Source organism: Telopea speciosissima, chromosome 1 (genome assembly GCF_018873765.1).
Source record: "Telopea speciosissima isolate NSW1024214 ecotype Mountain lineage chromosome 1, Tspe_v1, whole genome shotgun sequence".
NCBI lineage: Eukaryota > Viridiplantae > Streptophyta > Magnoliopsida > Proteales > Proteaceae > Telopea > Telopea speciosissima.
In genome coordinates this window covers 3,966,629-3,985,477 of record NC_057916.1, presented here as the reverse complement: position 1 = coordinate 3,985,477, position 18,849 = coordinate 3,966,629, and the positions used below count along the sequence as shown (strand labels likewise).

Genomic DNA, 18,849 nt, shown 5'->3' with positions numbered 1-18,849 from the left:
AGTATATTTGGTTTGATTTTTTGTTTTGTTTTTTTAAACGAACCGAGCACTTGGCACACTTTTGAACTTCATTTGAAAAACACCAAAATCATGTTTCTCACATTATAGAAACACTTCTACCAATTTTTTGATAAACAACGTGCCGACTTAAGTTAACAATGTTAATATTGGAAATTCTAAGAAAAATATAGCATAGATGATGTTTTGCCCTAAAACCTCAAAACCTCTCTTCACTTGCAAAAAAACCTTGTTCGACCTTCATCGGGGTTGTTTGTTCCATCGTCTCCGTAAGCCATGTCTGTAGCTGATGAGAGCATCAAAGTCTATAATCTCTCCCTTCCCTTTTCTTCGCTTTCTCTCCCTACTGACTTTCTTTGAGGCTTCCAAGTCTCACTCTGAAGCACTCTCTCTCTCTCTCTCTCACACACACAATAATCTCTGCATCGTCTTCCTTCTCCGAGTATTCGTTGGTGCAAATCTCTGATTGTCTCAATCTCTCTCATATTGTTTTCACCGACTTAGCTTCACTGATGTACTATATAGTCCCCTTTTCCTTGCCCATGGATTCTCGCACGACCTTCTCAAACTCACGTGATAACAATGTGCTAGTAGCAGCATTTGATTCGTCTCTCAAACCAAGACCTTCTCCTCATAAGCATGCGGTGACATCCAAGCCCTTTAGACGCCTCTCTGAAACCCTAGAATCCAATTCAAATCTCTGGACTTCGATTTTTGTAGCGTCGCCAGGATCATCATCAATGGGGATTGTCAACTGCCTGTCCATCATTGCATTCTTTTTGGTCGAAGCCCCTTCTTTGGGAAAGTCTTCAGTTCTGCCGATAGATACGAATGAGGAAAGTTAGGTGGCATTTTACGTAATTTTTGGTAAACAACAGAAATGATTTTGTTAAGTGTGACTCATACAAGTTTCTGTTTATTCTTAGTTACAAATTTTTTTTTTCAGTGTTGCCACACTGCATTTTAGGACTCAAAAAACACACATAAACACATAAAACTATACCAGACCCAAAAACACTCAATAAACACAGAAATGTTGTCATACAAAGCCTATGTTGACGAGGTGGGGAGCTAGCCAACTGAGAGGGTGGTAGATGGTTCATCAATGGGGGTGGAGAGAGAGAGAGAGAGAGAGAGAGAGTTGGCGTAGCCAACACCGGTACCTAAATGACCTTTTCCCTAAAATAAGTGTTTTTATAGTACAAAAGGAGGAAAGTGTACTTGGGGCGTGGCCTGCAAAGGCAATGGGAGTGCAATGGAAGAATCACGGGTGACATTTCGCCTCTCATGGGGTGGGCGGTCATTGCCGCTTGTTTAGGCGCAACGCACACGCTCCTCGACATAATTCTTTTTCGCCCTTAAAAAAAACATTGATGACACAAGAAACGAGAGAGGGAAAATTCTCTTTAGGAAAGTTGCATAGGCTATGTAAGTGCCCTCTATCTCTATTTTTATCCTCTTTGTTGAACCTTTTGCTCTCAGCACTAGCGTGCTCGTACGAGAATTTTTATCCTCTTTTTGACATGGTCTTTACGTATCGTCGCCAAAGGCCATGTGCACCATATGGGGCCGTGCCACATGTCCTCGACAGCGCCGCACGATACGTTACAGCACCGTGTTGTAACAGGAGAGGATAACGATTCGCTCGTACAACAGTAACACGATAAAAAATCGAAAAACCAAAAAAACCTGAATTTTCCTATTTATTTCGTTATATATAGATGGAAATCCGCAGAAAACGAACCGGGCCGAACCTGATAGCAAGCCCAATGACAAACAAATAACAAAACACAGATAAGAAACTGGATCAAACTGGAACGAACCAAACCGAAATATCTTTAATATGGCAGTTGTATCTGCACGCTGCGAGTGTGGGATGGAATCTCTTGCAAAATGTGAGAGAGTACGCAGCTGCAGTGCAAAGCATTTTCCCCACTCTGCAAATCTAACTACCATTGAGTGAATTCGTAGCCGTTAAGGTTGGTTTCTCCTTTGTTTTATTTTTTTCCCCCTTTTTTCCGGGATCAGTGTGTCCTCCCAATAATCCAGTTTCTGACCTTCTCTTTGCAGGACAGCCGTAATCTGAACACCTAGCGCCTGCTGATCGATCATCTTGACAGCTGCAATCAGTCGTAATCGGCTTCAGACCAGGTTAGATTCTGTTACCAATTTTTCTCTTCAATCGCAAAACCTGATTTAATTTTTATCGTTGTTTTTTCTTGGGCGGAGAATTAATTTGTGTTATTATTTGGATCAAAATCAAAATTAACTGAATGGCCGGTGGCTTTCTTGTATTGGAGCTTGCCTTTAAACGAAAAATAGTCTTTGCAGTTTTTTATGTGAGATTCAGGCTATTCGATAGCTATCTTAGCTGAATTTCTATTGTTACATACACAGAATCCGTATCGTTTAGAGTGTAGGTTTCTGGTTAGCACATTCTAGTTTGGTCACTTACCCGGTCACTAAGTTCTTTATTTTCTAGTGATAATTACGTGGAAAACGGCCAAATTCAGGTACATAGTTTTCTAAGTTGGTTCAGGTTCAATGCTGTTCGGGGGAGTTGAGTAATTATAGCCTAGGTGAAGATTCTAGAGGTTATATCTTCCTATTTATTTGTCTTATCCATCAACAACAACAACTCAGCTTCATCCCAACCAAATGGGCTCTGCTACATGGATCCTTGCTCTCCAATCAGCTTTATTCGACGTCATACTTGATACAATGCCTAAGTTATGCATGCCTTTCCTCACCACTTCTTCTGAGGTCATTTTAGGTCTGCCCCTGGTTCTTCTTTCAGTTCCTTAATCTGAATCAAATCACTCATCCGTATTGGGGCATCCAAAGGCCTCTGTTGAACATGGCCATGCCACCTCAAACGACTTTCTCGTAGCTTATCATGTATCGGTGCTACTCCTAAATCAGCTCCAATGTGATAAGTCCTTATTTTATCCTCCTAGTTTTTCCATTCATCCATCTCAACACCCTCATCTCTTTGCCACATTGACTTTATCTTTATGATGTTTCTTAACTGCCCAACATCTCGCACCATACATTATAGCCGGTCGTATGACTGTCCTATAAAATTTTCTTTTTAGATTTAAAGAAAACGCCAATCACATAACACTATGGCCGCACCTCTCCACTTCATCCATTCCATTTTAATTCTTTATGAAACATCATCCTTTATACCACCCTCTTTATTTATGATTGAGCCAAGAGAGAGATGTCACCAGAGATCAGATTCGTCAGAGGGTCACTTTCTTTAATGTCGAGTCATCATAGTGGCAAAAGAGAAGCACGAGGAGGGGGGGTTCATTATCGCATAGGCATTCGAAATAAGGAAGCGAAGAGGGATAGCACCACCAAAAAAAAGCGGAGGCTGGTGTTCCCAGAGTTTGAGGGGGTGCAGCTTGACGTCAAGTTCCACAAAGCACGGGCGTCGATGTGTGAATATGTGCTCAAGGAAGATGAGCAGCCCTTTGTTTTGGGGGACACCCTAGCTAATAGTCATTTTGCAGAATCTCCCAATCTTCACTACCTCATTATCTGTCCTAGTGTAACCAAAGTTACACACCATATACTCCGTCTTTGTTCTACTTATCTTAAAACCTTTTGCTTCCAAAGTTGATCTCCATAGTATTTCTCAAGTTAAAGTTCTTGGAAGTGATTTGGTTTTGCAACCAAGTGAGGGTTCATTCTATTAATGATTTGAATGTCTTATTTAGGTTGTGTTGAAGCTAGGACTGTAATGGATTGACAAGATTCCATATTTTGATTGAGGATCCAAGTGAAGAACCCCAAGTTTTGGGTATTTTTCATTGAAGAAGAAGGTAAAATTGAATTGGTTTCCTTATTAGTTCATGCATGAGTTAATTGAGCATTCTAGGATGTTTAGGATGCATGCGTTCATGGGTTTATGCATTGCATTTCGTGTATGGAAGTTTGGGGACGAAACACCCATGAATGGACCAATCTTCCATGGCTATTTTGCTCTTACGAGCAGAGTTTTTCAAGTGTCGGTCGACTGACAGATGTAGGTTTGTGTGTTGGTCGACCAACAACTTTATGTTTCTGTAGGTCGATTTGATGGTTGACCGATAGAGTTAAAGTTGACTTTTTTAAAGATGTTTTTACATGGTTTTGTTCCATATTTTGGTCAGTCCTTGGACACCTTAAACCCTGCTCATTGTCTATGGTGCGAAATCTCTCTATCTACCATGCTAATGAATTGAATCATGATTTTGTAGTTTTTTTTGGATCTAAAATATGAGATATGCTCATGGTAATGGAAAATACGTGTTTATTTATTTATTTATTTTTTAATTTTTATATTTTAAAAATAAAAATTTATTAATATTGCTTGATCTCTCTGTATGTTGTGCGAATGTCACTGATCTACCACTGTTATTGAAATCTTGTGTTTTGGTATTTTTGTGCCAAAAATCCATGAAATATGCTTTTGGTAATGGAAAATCATGATTTTTCTTTTAAAAAATAATTAGAAAAATAATAATAATGGCCTCATGTCACAGTATGCTGTGCATATTTGAATTTTTTTAAAAATATTTTTATATTTCAGGCCGATTCACAGTCTGATCCAAAAAGTGGATCAGTTGCAATTGAATCAGTCGATTCTGGCCCCGATTCTACTTACTTGAACCTTGACTGCATGTGGTTAATTTACTCTAATTCATCATTTTGAAGTTGACTCTTATCATGCTATGGTTGATTTTTTCTCTACGGGTTCTGAAAGACTAGCAACAATGTGTCCTGCTGGCAAAAAATTGGTGGTTTGTAGAGTTTCCAACTGGTTTAAATGATCTTCAATGTGTCTAATCATATAAATAGATTCCTTCCTATGATGTTTTGCAGGTATTGGGTCTTCCTTGGGATGTTGATACTGAAGGGTTAAGACAGTACATGAGCCAGTTTGGCGAGTTGGCTGATGTTATGGTGATGAAGGTACTGCGGATATCTGTCCGATAGTTGATATTTTCTGCCAAATGCTTAAAAGAAAGGTTACTTTGTACTCACTCGTTTGGTGTTGCCAGTACGCAGCTTTTTGGTCCTCAAAAGATTCATATGCAATTGACTTCATGAAACTCATAGTTTATCTATATTTTTTTCATAGGAAAACTCCAATTTGAATTTGCTGCCTTCTCTACATTTTACTGTGAACTGATCCACTAGCAGATAGCAGCCTTGGATCATCTATGACTCACTTTTTCTTCTATACCTTTAGCAGTTAGCACATGATATATTTGGTTGGAATGATTTCTCAACTTGTCCCTCCGACTGTGGTTTGGGTTGGATAGTTTGCTGATACTGTTGATGTCCCTACAGTTCTTTAAGCTGGTAATGACTATCATTTGGAGTGCTTGGATGCAATTCTCCGTGCATTAGCCCCAAAATTGTGTTGTATTGAATGATCTTTTTTGGATTTAGAAGTACCACCATGAAATAGAACACAAGTCAGAAAATACAGCTTTACACAACTGAATTTTCAATCCGGGCCTGACAATAAATTCAAAGCTTTATACTAGGTAGGTCTGGCCATACCAAGAAGAGCACGTAAACATTGACGATGTGGGTTGAAGCGTTGGATTGAATCTAACTCATGAAACAAAATGCATTTAGAATTATGGAGGTATAACTCTGAATATCCTGACCTAACTCTGACCATCCTGACCACACTCTATATCCTGCTTTCAAAGTTACTCATCTTACCACTCTTCCAGTGCAGTCAGGACTCCTCGGCAATGTGGCACTTGAGGTGGCCCATTGTTCAACTGATACCAGGCCTGAGTGACACATGAGGATGAGAATTGAAACTTCTTTGTTAAACTTAAAAATGCCATTAATAGCTGTGTTCATTAATTCATTATATATGTAAAGCTGAAACCATGTAATAGCAAAAAGGAAAACTTAAAAGAGCCCAGGAACCAATTATTTTTACAAAATGAACATCTGCATTTTCCTCCTAACTTATGATGTGTATTTTATAGACCATAATGGCCCTTCATTTTCTGTTCATATATTTGAAACCAAATGATTACAATGTCACCCACGACCTGTATCTTATAGACCACAACAGAGTTCCAAAAGGATTAAAGGAAAAGGGTATGACACTAAAATATGTGGATAAAGTAATCGACTTTCTAGACTAACTCAAATTAACTAATTACTGGGATGAACCTTTATTGTCCAACTAAATTCGTATGTAGACCAGCAGCCATCTTTGGATCCCCGGGACTCATCTGACCTGTCCAAAACACGCTTAAAGTCTTAAACTATATCTACTACCAACCTACATGACCGGTCCTGTGGAAGTTTATCAACTCTCACTCAACCAGCTATTATTTCTAATGAAGAAAAAGGCAAATGATCTGTAGCCAGCTATGATGCACCTTAAATCCTGAATACTACATGGCTAGAATGACCTCTCTTACATGCTTTAGCAATTTGGTTATTGATTCCTCTCTTTGTTGACACATATTACCACGGACTACAACAATTACAATACGCAATGGAGCCTAAATGCTCCTCATGCTTTTCACCTGTTAATAGTTATTACATTGGAACTATAACTCAACAGCTTGTCATCTTTCTAGCCTGATATTCAAGCTGTTATATTTGATTGTAAGGTTCCCAATTGAAGTAAAGGTGTAAGAATTTTCATCTGATATTTTCAAATGAACCAAAGGAAATTTTCTATTTGGTTCCACTGTTTGCTTATGCTATTTAAGCTGCCGTTATTAGGATCGTGCATCGGGACGCTCGCATGGTTTTGGTTATGTAACATTTTCTTCTTTGGAAGATGTGGAGGTATGGATTTTTGGGTTATGGTTGTCAATTATGCTAGATTAGGTGAACAGGATGCTTCTAATGTAAAATGCTCCAACGTGCATCCCTTCCTTTCTGCTAGAAAGCAGTTGCAGCTCAACATCATATTAATGGAAGGACACTCGAGGTTAAAGTTGCAACTCCCAAGGCGAGTTCATCCTTGAACATATTTTTATCGTTTTCATTGACTTTCTCCCTCATTTTTTGCTTCAATATATATATATATATATATGACTAATTTCTTTTGAAACTATTGATTTTCACGTCACTGTTGGTAACTTTTTTTTAATTTTTTATTGTAATATTCATTTATCAGGTCTCAATTCATTGCAAACTTTTATGTAATCTTCTCTTTATTATCTCTTTAATAAATCATGGTTTTATCTTCTTACTTTATGTTTTCCTGCACACTAATATGTGAGTACTATATGTCCTTTTTTGGATAAGTAACAACCTTTATTAACAAAGGAAAGAAATCTGTCTACTAATGCCTGGGCCTTTTACATGCCATTCTAACAATATCAAAGAGGAGAGGACGTTGTGGAGATCTCTGAGGCTGTTCTCCAACAGAGTCCTGACAAGTGAGACTTCCAGTGTCTTCTACAGTTGGGGCCTCAGGGCGTTGCACTAAAAAAAGCAGAGAAGTGGAAGCAGCACAATAAAAAGTTCTGCTTTCTTGCAGTTTGCCTCTCCAACCATTGCAAAAGAGATTTCTCCTCCTCCTCCTTATTCTTCTTTTTACATATAGTGAAGTTGATCAGCAAGAAGATGATTTCATTAGTTTTTAAGGATGTCCATGGATGTGATTTGTGGCATAAGGAGTCAAATTCCATTTACATGAACCCGTACAAAATGGAAAAAGAGTAGGATTATCAATTTTTCATCAAGATGGAAAATTAATTTGCACAAAATTCCTTTAAATCACATGCCTAGTTAGGCCTAGATGCCCCAATGTCCCCACCAATCCCTTGTGAATTTCCCTGTCTTGTCATACAAAAACTTCATTTCCTTCCTTTCCATAAACACCCTGCCAAAGCGAAAAGTTCATCCTCCATCGCACATGAGCTAAGAACCAAAGAGAATTCCATGATTCCGAGGCATAAGGACTCCATGTTGTCTTAGCTAAAAGGTGCATCAGATTTTCCTCTCCCCCCCCTCTGGGTGCACTTTCCTTCTTTGACTTTTGCAAAATGTGCTTGCTGTTCTTTTAAATGATCCGTCCTACAAATCTACCAAGCGCAACTATCCACACATACATGAATGAAAATCCCATAGTCCCACAAAGATGATGTTTTTGAGTACAACATTGCAGTAGGTTCATCATAGACATCCTGCTGCTTTCATTTTCCTTTGTATGGTTGATAGCATAGTTGTCAAGCGATCCTAGATGATCTGTACTACTTAATTGTTTGCCTTTCAGAGTTGGTCAATGAGGGTGATGCTAACATGAGGTACTTTCACCAGCCTGTTGAAGGTATGAGGAAAAATCAGGTTCTCAAACTTACAGTGATGAGATTGAAGTTGAAAACCCTACATAGTTATCAAGGCGTCGTCTAGGCATCTAGGCACCTGCTGCCTTGGTTTCCTAGGTGGTCGCCTGGCCACCTTGGATGCCTTGGTCGTCTTGCATCCAGGCCCCCTCCAACGTCTTGGGCCACCTAGATGCCATGACAACTATGGAATCCTATGGAAATTGAAAGAATCTTTCTGTATTTTGAATGGATTTTACACTTGTAATTCCTAGTCTTGTGCAGTTGTGCTAGTATGTAGGGTACTGATTAGGGTGGTTCCCCTTTGGACAAAGCAGAACGACTCGAGAGATTTTTAGCGAGGAAATAAAAGAGGTGATTTTGGAACAAGGGAAATAAGGCGCCTGCTTCTGATGGTTTCTCCATGGCTTCTTTCAAGATAGCTGGGAAATTGGGGAGGAAGACGTGATCAACGTGTTCTGGGAGTTTCATATGGGGTTTTATTGGAAAGAGTATTATCTCTAATATTCATTTCCTTGATACTTACAAAGTGGTTTGTGTGCCCTAACGATTCACTGGGGTTGCATACAAAATGATTTCCAAGAGATTGAACACCATGCTTAAGGGGATAACTACATGCCCACAGGGGATTTCATTTGAGAAAGTAAAATTCTTTGATGAGATTTTAAATAGCGCTGGAAAGTGTTTGAGGAAATGGAAGCAGGGGTAGAAATGTGTGGTGGCCAAGAATGACACAGAAAAATCTTATGACGATGTGTGTTGGGATTTTTCTTTTTGATATTTTGGAAGAAAAAGATTTGGAAGGATTCAGACTTCAGAGAGAAGTGATGGGGAGGCTATCAGTTAAGCTCATGGACAATGACAGTAGTGTCACACATGTTTTTTTTCCGTCCTGCATACGAAAGGAAAAAACAGGGTGACCCTTTTTCCGTTCTCATGTTTAGTATTGTGGTTGATATTCTTCACTGCCTTTTTGCAAGATTAAAAGTGAGAGGATTGTTAAGAGGTGTTGGGATCAGAAGATACGAATGGAAGTTCCTCCAATTTTTGATAACATTGGAGGTATTTTGTTAGGCCCGCAGAGGAACTGCATCAAAAAAAAATTTCAGACCTTCATATATTGCTTTGGAGGACCACAATATTGAGAGTTAACCTTGAGAAGAACTTAGCTGGTATTAATGTATTTGATAGCAATAAATTGAACGATATCTGTACTTTATATGTATTTCATATTTTCACATGCTTTCATAATATTTCGTCTTGAGGGGAAGTTTCCCACACCGCCAGTGTACCAAATTTTTCTCAAGAGATTTTTTTATATTGTTTTCTCTCTCCTTCCCTGACCATGTGGCCCCATGTAGATGATACCGTTCTCTGCCCCGCCATTGGTGTGGCATGGGAGATTCCCTTTGCACTGGCAGCATGGGGTATCTTCATCCTATCTTGTGATAGTAAAATGCATTTTTTTTCCAATTCATACAGAGGAATTTATTTTCCTCCTGTTTCACCATTATGTGTCTTGATCTCTATTGCTGAATGGGCCAATGTGGTTTGCATGATTGATCCACAATAATCAGTTTGTTGTTGTAATATTTGAATTGGAACAAAATTCATGCGCTATTCTTCAAATTGTGGGGTTCTCTTAACCTTCTATGATCTATCTACATGTTGTAAATTCTACCATTAATAATGCTGCCTGTAGTTTTCTTTTTGACAAAAATATTGCTCTATAAACTCTACCCCATGTGCAGGAGGAAATGCTGTCTTCTTTTTCTTCCAAGAAAAGTACTCGTATATTTGTTGCTAGAGTACCTCCAAGTGTGGGTGATGATGAATTTCACAGGTTTTGCATGTTTGATTTTTTGTTCTTCGAAATTTTGCGGCCATATGCTATCTAAGAATTATTTTTTCTATTGTATATATCTCCCTAACTCTATTTGAATATAGTGCAATTATCATTTGACTCCAAAATTTGATCGGCTATAGTTGATCATTGCAGCTATTTCATGAAGTATGGTCCAGTAATAGATGTTTACATGCCAAAGGTAATACCCGAATCAATGGTCTCGTTAAAATAAAAAAAATAAAAAACAAAACATAAAAAGTTGAACTTATTTTTATTAGTAGTTCATGATTATATCTTGCAACCGCTCTCAGTTAGCTGTCAGTGAGGTGCATCAGCTAAGAGTATCTGGTGTGGCTCTTTTGATCACAATGGTATTTTGTTATGCTTTAGTTTTTCACTCAAGCTATGCATGTATTCCCTCACCACTTCTCCTAGAGTCATGTTAGGCTTTCCCCTAGCTCTTTTAGCTTCTCCAATCTGAATCATATCACTCCTTATTATTGTTGTCAAGGCGGCGCCTAGGCGTCCAGTATGGGTGCCTTGGAGACCTTGGACCCCTTGTGTCTAGGCCTCCTCCAACGCATTGGGTCAACTAGCTGCCGTGACAATTATGCTCCTTATCAGTGCATTCAAAGGTTTCGGTTGCACATGTTCATGCCTCAAACGACTTTTTCTCAACTTATCATGTATCAGAGCTACTAATGAATTAACTCTAATTTGTTTCATTCCTTATTTTATCTTTTCTAGTTTTACCACTAACCCATCTCAACATCCTCAAAAAGTAAACTTTAAGTGTTGAAATAGGCTATTTAACCGATAGGTGTAATTAGTCCTAGTTGTATTATGATTTGTCCTTCTATTTGTTTTCTTTTTTTTTTTTCTGTTTTTCCCCCTCAGCCGATCTCTATTTTGGCATTCCTAGTTGGATTAGGAATTCCTAATAGGATTAGGCTGAGGTGGCATTCCTACTTCTACTGTGACTAGTTCTAATTCAGTTTATTATAAATAAAGGGCCTGGATGATCTATTTTGATCATTTAAGCATTCAGTTCTACAGAGTTTTAACATGGTATCAGAGCAGAAACAGATCTAAGAAGAAGCTTTCAAGTTTTCTCTGGTTTTTTCCTCTCCTCCCTCCCACGATTTCTGGTTTCTTCCTTCTCCATCACTCTCGGCTCCTCTCTTCCATTCAGGGCAGCACCTATGAGGTGATCTAATGAAGATTTAGATGCTGTCCTTGCATTCACCTCAATACCTCATTGAAGATTTCAGTTTACTGGTGTTGCCTACTGCCGACAGGTTCCCTCCACCATTGGAGATCGAGTTCTTCCCACAAAGCTGAAGATTGATTTCTGTTTTTTTTGGAGATTGGTTCCTGCTATTCCTGGCACACACCTCTTCCTGTTTGAAGACTGTAGTATTGAATCAAGACAAAACAGATTCAGATCTACGATTTCTGTCCAACAGTTGCAAAAATTAGGGCTTCTTATCGGCTGGTCAGAATCAGTTCCTTTTTTGAGGACTTGTTCTCCACTATAAGAGGGAAACTCGACCTCAGTTTCAGCCTTTTCTGACGGCTAATTTTTTGGGAATTTCAAAACCCATTTGCTGTACATCATGTTTGATCTGACTTCAGCTGATTCAGATGGATCCACTCGTTCGGAGTATCTTCCTTTTGCTGCCCCAACTAAATTAGATGGAACTAATTACCTGCTGTGGTGTAAATCCATCTATCTCACCATTGCTGGCTGTGATTATACAGGCCACCTTACAGGCAGCCTCGTGAAACCTGATGAAGAGGGGCCTGCACAAAATCAATGGTTATCTCATGACTCTATGGTAATGTCATATCTTATCCATTCTATGCACTCTTCCATTGCACCTGGTTATCTTCTCCTCGACACTGCTGCTCAGATATGGAAAGCTGCCAAGGAAACCTATTCCCAGGTAGGGAATGATGCACAAGTATATGAGTTACGGAAGAAAATTCATGAGACTAAACAGAATGAGTTGACTCTCTCTCAATATTATGCTGAACTTTGTAAGTATTGGCAAGAACTTGATCATTACTCGGATTATCGACCCACCTCTGCTACTGATATTGTTGCCTATAGAAAACATGTTGACAAAATCCGAGTTTATGACTTTTTGGCTGGTCTCAATGTCGAATATGATCCAATAAGAATACAAATTCTCTGTAAGGATCCTTTTCCTACACTCGAACAATCATATGCACTGGTTAACATTGAAGACCGACGTCGTTCAGCTATGCTCCATTCTGCCCCTACTGACAGATCAGCTTTACAAGCTGGGGTTGGTTCGACCTCTACTACTTCTGACACATCCAAAGCCGAAAAAACAGCAGTTAAATGTGAGCATTGTGGCAGATTGTGGCACACTAAGGCCACCTGTTGGAAGATACATGGTAAACCAGCCGACTTTGATGCTAAACGTGCTGCTCAAAAATCGAAAAACAAAGCTTATCATACTGAGACTGTCACTCCAGCTCCTCCTACTGACACTGGACTGTCCAAGGAAGAACTTCAAGCTTTCCGTCGTATGTTACAGGCTTCTGTTGCTTCTACTACATCAACACCTGCCAGCTCTTCCACACATCCAGGTTCACATTTAGCCCACTCAGGTATTTCATTTGCTGGTCATTGTGCATCGGTAGTCTCCTCTCCCTGGATCATAGACTCAGGTGCCACCGATCATATGACTGGATCCTCCAGCCTCTTTACTCGTTACTCTCCTACATCTGGTAAAGATAAAGTACGGGTGGCTGATGGCTCTCTCTCTTCTATCTCTGGGAAGGGCTCTATCATTTGCACCCCTTCCTTACCTTTATCCTCTGTTTTACATATTCCTAAATTTACCACTAATCTTCTTTCCATCAGTAGCCTTATCCGTGATTTAAATTGCAAAGTGACTTTTTTTCCTTCTCACTGTGTGTTTCAGGATCTGGCAACGGGGGCGACGATTGGATGTGGTAAGATGCATGGTGGATTGTACCTGCTTGATAATGGGAGTCCTACTTCACCACCACCTTTGGCTTCTCCCATACATCAAAGCGCGTTAGTTTCTTCTGAACTTCAACAATGGCATAATAGACTAGGTCATCCCCTTTTAAGAACATTATCCCTTTTATTTCTAGCATTAGCTAAAGAATGTCATAAAAACGATTTTTTTTGTGAAGCCTGTGTTTTGGCTAAACAACATCGTTCTACTTATTCCATTTCTAATAGAAGAAGTCCTTCTCCTTTTACTCTTATTCGTTCTGATGTTTGGGGTCCTAGCCGAAACCCATCTCTCAAAGGCCATCATTGGTTTGTTTCTTTTATTGATTGTTATTCTAGGAGTACGTGGGTTTACTTAATGCACAACAAAAGTGACGTTTTTTCTTGTTTTCAAAATTTTCATAAGATGATTCTGTTGGTTGAACCGTGGGTCAGAGAGAGGGAATAAAATAATGGAATAGCTTGTATTAATGATAGAAAGGCCCCTCTATTTATAATAGAGGGGAAGTTACAAATAATAGAAGCTAGGCGATGTGGGACTAAAACCCACATAACCGACATAAGCTAATAACACTTAATAACATAAAAATACCCCCAAAAGGACCAGAATACCCCCACGGTATTCTGGAGTACATTATTCTAACACTCCCCCTCAAGCTGGATTATACAAATATTAAAGAAGGAAGATCCAATTTGGACTAAAGAAAAAACTCTCTCCATAACAATGCTAACACTCCCCCTCAAGTTGGCGCATATAAGGTACTAATGCCCAACTTGAATAAAATGGGAAAAAATAAGTTGTAGCAGGATCCAGCTTCAAGATGAATGCAGCTCCCAATTAAACCTTCAAGAACTTTGAAAAAAAGACCTTCAAACTTGGACAGACATGTTCAGCAAACCAGGACTGGAATGTCTTCCAAAAAAGGCAGCTTTCAACGATCTTCAATAGCTATCCAGTGATGAATCTCAGATTGTCATAATGACATAAAATCTTGAAGTTAAATAACTAGAGCAGCGATAAAACAAAGCTCGAATCAGGAGCGGGAAAAAATACTCGTATCAACCCAACTTAAAGTCCTCAAATAGGCAACAACCAAATATCTTCAATACTCTTCAATACTTCAATCTCCCCCTTACGACAAACTCAACCCAATAACAAAGTAGATACCCATTGGCAATGGTGAAAACTCTGATCTTCTATGTATTGCACCAAGTGTTTCCTGCAAGTTCTGCTTCTACAATGTCTGCAGGTGTACTGTACATAATCCCCCTCTCATGTGTAGTACACGTGGACATAACAGAGATGATGTAAGGTTTAAGGGCAAAAATGTAACTTTCCAGAATTTTCCAAAGGTGCTATGGGTAAGTAAAAAGGAAGGAATGGCAAAATTGTAATTTACCAAAAGTTTCCAAAGGTGTTATGGGTAAATACCAAAGGTATGGGATATGAAGGAAATTAGAATTATTGAAAGGGAACGGTGTTGGAAAAATGGATGGCATGGTTGTAATTTGGTGGGATCCACTTTTAAATACAATCCAAGCCAAAGGGCAAACTGGTAATAAACCAGAATTTTCAAGGGTCAATTGGGTAGTCAAATAGGGGAATGTATTAAAAGATAATGGCAGTTCCGTAAATAACCAGAATTTTGTAAGGGGCCCTTGGTAAATAAAAAAGTAATGGATCAAAGAAACATTGCAAATAACATAAAGTTGAATAAGGGATGGCATTCTGGTAAATATGGTGAACAGGTTAAGATTCCTTTAAAAAAAAAAAAAAACAAAGAAGGCCATAGGGTGTAGGAGTAAATAACTTCAAAAAATAAGGGTAAAATTGGAAACTCAAATAAGGTAATGATGGCACATGATGACATGAAATTTTAGAGAATGGCTTAAGTGAAATAAAGAGAGAAAGGAGGGGTAATAATTAAAGGTAGGGTAATAGCATTAAATACCAACAACAAAGAAGCCATTCGTAAAAAGATACTTCACTAAAACAAATAGAGAGGGTAGGGGCAAACTTGGTAAATAGGCAATAAAACAAAGTGGAAACCGTGGAACCTGAAAAATAAGGTTTAACCGAGAAGATGTTAGAGACCTTCACGGTACCAACTAGGGGAACCTTCACCTTCAATTGCGGAAAGAGCACCTGGGGCGCAAAACCAGAACTAAGACAATGGTGGACATAGAATATCGCCAGCTTGAAGTCGTATCTTCCTTCGAAAGACACGAAGAAATACTTCAACAAGTCTTTTCTTGTAAACGAGAAACAAGAAAGAAACCACAACCCTCTCCTTCTTCGATCAGCAAATCGACAACCTCTCCGGCTGAGAAATTCGCAAACGATAGCATCAGTCGCACCGATCGAAGAAAAAATTAAGAGAAAACCCGCAAGGATAGATCATAATCAGTGGAAGCGGCGAAGAAATTCTGGGAACCCAAGTATTCAGCTCTCCAGGATTTGCAGCAGCATATGAATCCCCAAACTGTAGGATTTTCGGCAACAGCAAACGATGCAAAATATCAGTCATCAGATTCTTCAACCTTCCGACTCTTCACCAAGGCAGAAAACCCATCAACAAAAAAACAAGTAACGATATTGGCAGTGGCTCAAGAGCCAGATCTGAAACAGAGTATGATGAAGTAATCGTAACCAGAAAAATTCCCCAATTGATACAACCAAAGGAACCGTGGGTAGAACAGAGAGATTTTCTGACCCAAATAAAAAGTGAGCCCAACTTCAATCGATTCCAGCAAACGACAGCAGCAATAGAACGATAGCTCTAAACTCCAGCCCCTCGATCAACGGCAAATCGAGAAAAAAAAATTTGTTGTACCTTCAACAATAGATTGGTTGTGGGAGGGCAGCAACTGAATCATTGGTTTAGGTTTTCCTCATTAGTGCTGCCCTCTTACAAGAAAAAGGAGGCTAAAAACCTGAAAAAAGAGAAACCGAGAGAGAGAAAAGAGGAAGAAGTCGATCGAAGAAAAAGAGGGGTTTTTCTTTCTTTCTAACCTAGATCAGACCTGCTTTGATACCATGTTGGTCGAACCGTGGGTCAGAGAGAGGGAATAAAATAATGGAATAGCTTGTATTAATGATAGAAAGGCCCCTCTATTTATAATAGAGGGGAAGTTACAAATAATAGAAGCTAGGCAATGTGGGACTAAAACCCACATAACCGACATAAGCTAATAACACTTAATAACATAAAAATACCCCCAAAAGGACCAGAATACCCCCACGGTATTCTGGAGTACATTATTCTAACAGATTCAAAGCCAATACAATGCCACTCTCAAGATATTGCGGAGTGACAATGGTAAAGAGTACATGGATGGTCAGTTCCAAAACTACCTTGCTGCCCATGGTATACTCCATCAAACCAGTTGTGTCGATACCCCAGCTCAAAATGGTGTGGTTGAAAGAAAAAACCGCCACCTCCTTAAGGTGACTCGGGCTCTTATGTTTGCCCATTCTATCCCTCCCCAATATTGGGGAGATGCTGTCCTAACTGCTGCCTATCTCATCAGTATGCTCCCTACCGAGTCCTTGACTTTGACACCCCTACCTCTTTACTGTAGGGTTCCTCCTCCTTTGTCGTCCCACCTAAAGTTTTTGGTTGTGTCTGTTATGTTCGGGATACTCGCTCTCCTGGCAAGCTCGAACCCCGTGGGGTCCGTTGTATTTTCTTGGGATATTCTCCATCCCAAAAAGGATATAAGTGTTACCATCCTCCTACACGTCGTACTTTCACCAGTATGGATGTTGTCTTTCATGAATCTCTCTCCTATTATCAATCCACACCTCTTCAGGGGGAGGCTTTCAGCGAAGATGTGATGGTTGACCTTCCCGTACAGACCCAGACTAGGGACCAACCACCTGTTGATCCCACCCCTCAACCGATTATTGCGTCCATCCCTCTTCCCTCTGCTGGTGCCCAACTGGTTTTTCCCCAGGGGGAGCACTTAGAAAATGTCTCTGCTGGTTCCCCACAGGATTTTCCCCAGGGGGAGAACTTAGAAGATGTTGAAAATCCTATTGGTGACAATTCCCTTCAGGGGGAGATGACTCCAGTCCAACAAACCATTAGGGAATTTCAGAAGAAAATTAACTACTCTAATCTCAAAACCTATCATAGGGGAAATTCCAAATACAAGCAGCTCCCATCCACTACAGCACCGGCACCACCACAGTTGTCGACCCTGGAACCAGATCAAACCCCAGGTAACATATCTTCTCCTTCTTCTCCTGATTTACCTATTGCTCATCGTAAAGGTATTCGGGCTTGTACCCAGCATCCCATTTCTCATGTTGTCTCTTATGACTCCCTTTCTCCATCCTTTCGTACATTTGTCTCTTCTCTTTCTTCTGTTCGTATTCCTTAAAATTGGCAGGAAGCGTTTACAGATGGAAAGTGGAAAGCAGCAATGATGGAAGAAATGCAAGCCTTAAAAAAGAATGATACATGGGAACTTGTGGTTCTCCCTCCAGGAAAGAAACCAGTTGGATGTGAATGGGTGTTTGTGGTGAAACAGAAGGTAGATGGCACTGTGGATCGATACAAAACACGTTTGGTTGTAAAGGGATTTACTCAGACTTATGGGATCGATTATCAGGAGACTTTTGCACCAGTTGGGAAACTAAACACCGTCAGAGTGCTACTTTCTTGTGCAGTGAATCTGGGCTGGGAATTACAACAATTAGATGTGAAGAATGCCTTCCTCCATGGAGAACTTGACGAGGAAGTATATATGGACATTCCACCAGGTTTCTCTTGCGGTAAAACCAGCGGGAAAGTTTGTAAATTGAAGCGTGCTTTATATGGGCTGAAATAGTCCCCCCGTGCTTGGTTTGGACGATTTCACAAGACAATGGTCTCTGTGGGTTACAAGCAAAGCAATGCTGATCATACCCTGTTTATCAAGAAAAATGGTGAAAAGGTAACCATCCTAATAGTTTATGTGGATGATATTGTGGTGACAGGGAATGATAGTCATGAAATCACCCAGTTGAAGACGTACCTTGGACAAGAATTTGAAATAAAGGATCTGGGAAACCTAAAGTACTTTCTCAGGATAGAAGTTGCTCGGTCTTCTAAAGGCATCTTTTTTTCTCAAAGGAAGTACATCCTAGATTTATTGACTGAGACTGGGATGCTAGGGTGTCATCCTGTTGATACACCTATGGATGCTACTACCAGACTTAAAGAAAAGGAGGGAACACCAGCTGATAAAGGTCGCTATCAGAGATTGGTTGGTAAGCTCATTTATCTGTCTCATACAAGACCTGACATTGTAGTATCTGTAAGTATGGTCAGTCAGTTCATCCATGATCCGGATTCCTCTCACATGGATGCTATTATTCGGATTCTTCGGTATTTGAAGTCATCACCGGGTAAAGGAATTCTTTTGTCTCCAAATGGTCATCTTAGTGTCAAAGCATATACTGATGCAGATTGGGCTGGTTCCTCTGATCGAAAGTCCATTTCTGGCTATTGCTCATTTGTTGGTGGCAACCTTGTTATATGGCGTAGTAAAAAACAGAACGTAGTGGCAAGGTCTAGTGCTGAAGCTGAGTTTCGCACTATGGCACAAGGTATTTGTGAGATGTTATGGCTCAAGGGTTTATTACATGA

At 39.7% G+C, this 18,849-nt stretch overlaps 1 protein-coding gene across 4 annotated transcripts in view; it reads left to right on the top strand.

Moving 5' to 3' along the window:
- Positions 1 to 2,091: 2,091 nt before the first annotated feature.
- The window catches only part of LOC122640697 (ELAV-like protein 1), a 30,945-nt gene continuing 14,187 nt past the window's right edge, over positions 2,092 to 18,849 (top strand). The window contains exons 1-7 of one of the 4 annotated variants that reach the window (XM_043833949.1): positions 2,092 to 2,169; positions 4,762 to 4,808; positions 4,891 to 4,980; positions 6,778 to 6,843; positions 6,944 to 7,009; positions 10,103 to 10,194; positions 10,351 to 10,396. In XM_043833949.1, the coding sequence (XP_043689884.1) occupies positions 4,782 to 4,808; positions 4,891 to 4,980; positions 6,778 to 6,843; positions 6,944 to 7,009; positions 10,103 to 10,194; positions 10,351 to 10,396 (387 nt within the window). In that variant the 5' untranslated portion in view covers positions 2,092 to 2,169; positions 4,762 to 4,781. Of the gene's footprint in view, positions 2,170 to 4,633; positions 4,809 to 4,890; positions 4,981 to 6,777; positions 6,844 to 6,943; positions 7,010 to 10,102; positions 10,195 to 10,350; positions 10,397 to 18,849 lie in introns of those variants that run through there. The other 3 variants (XM_043833958.1, XM_043833936.1, XM_043833942.1) reach the window with 3 other exon arrangements.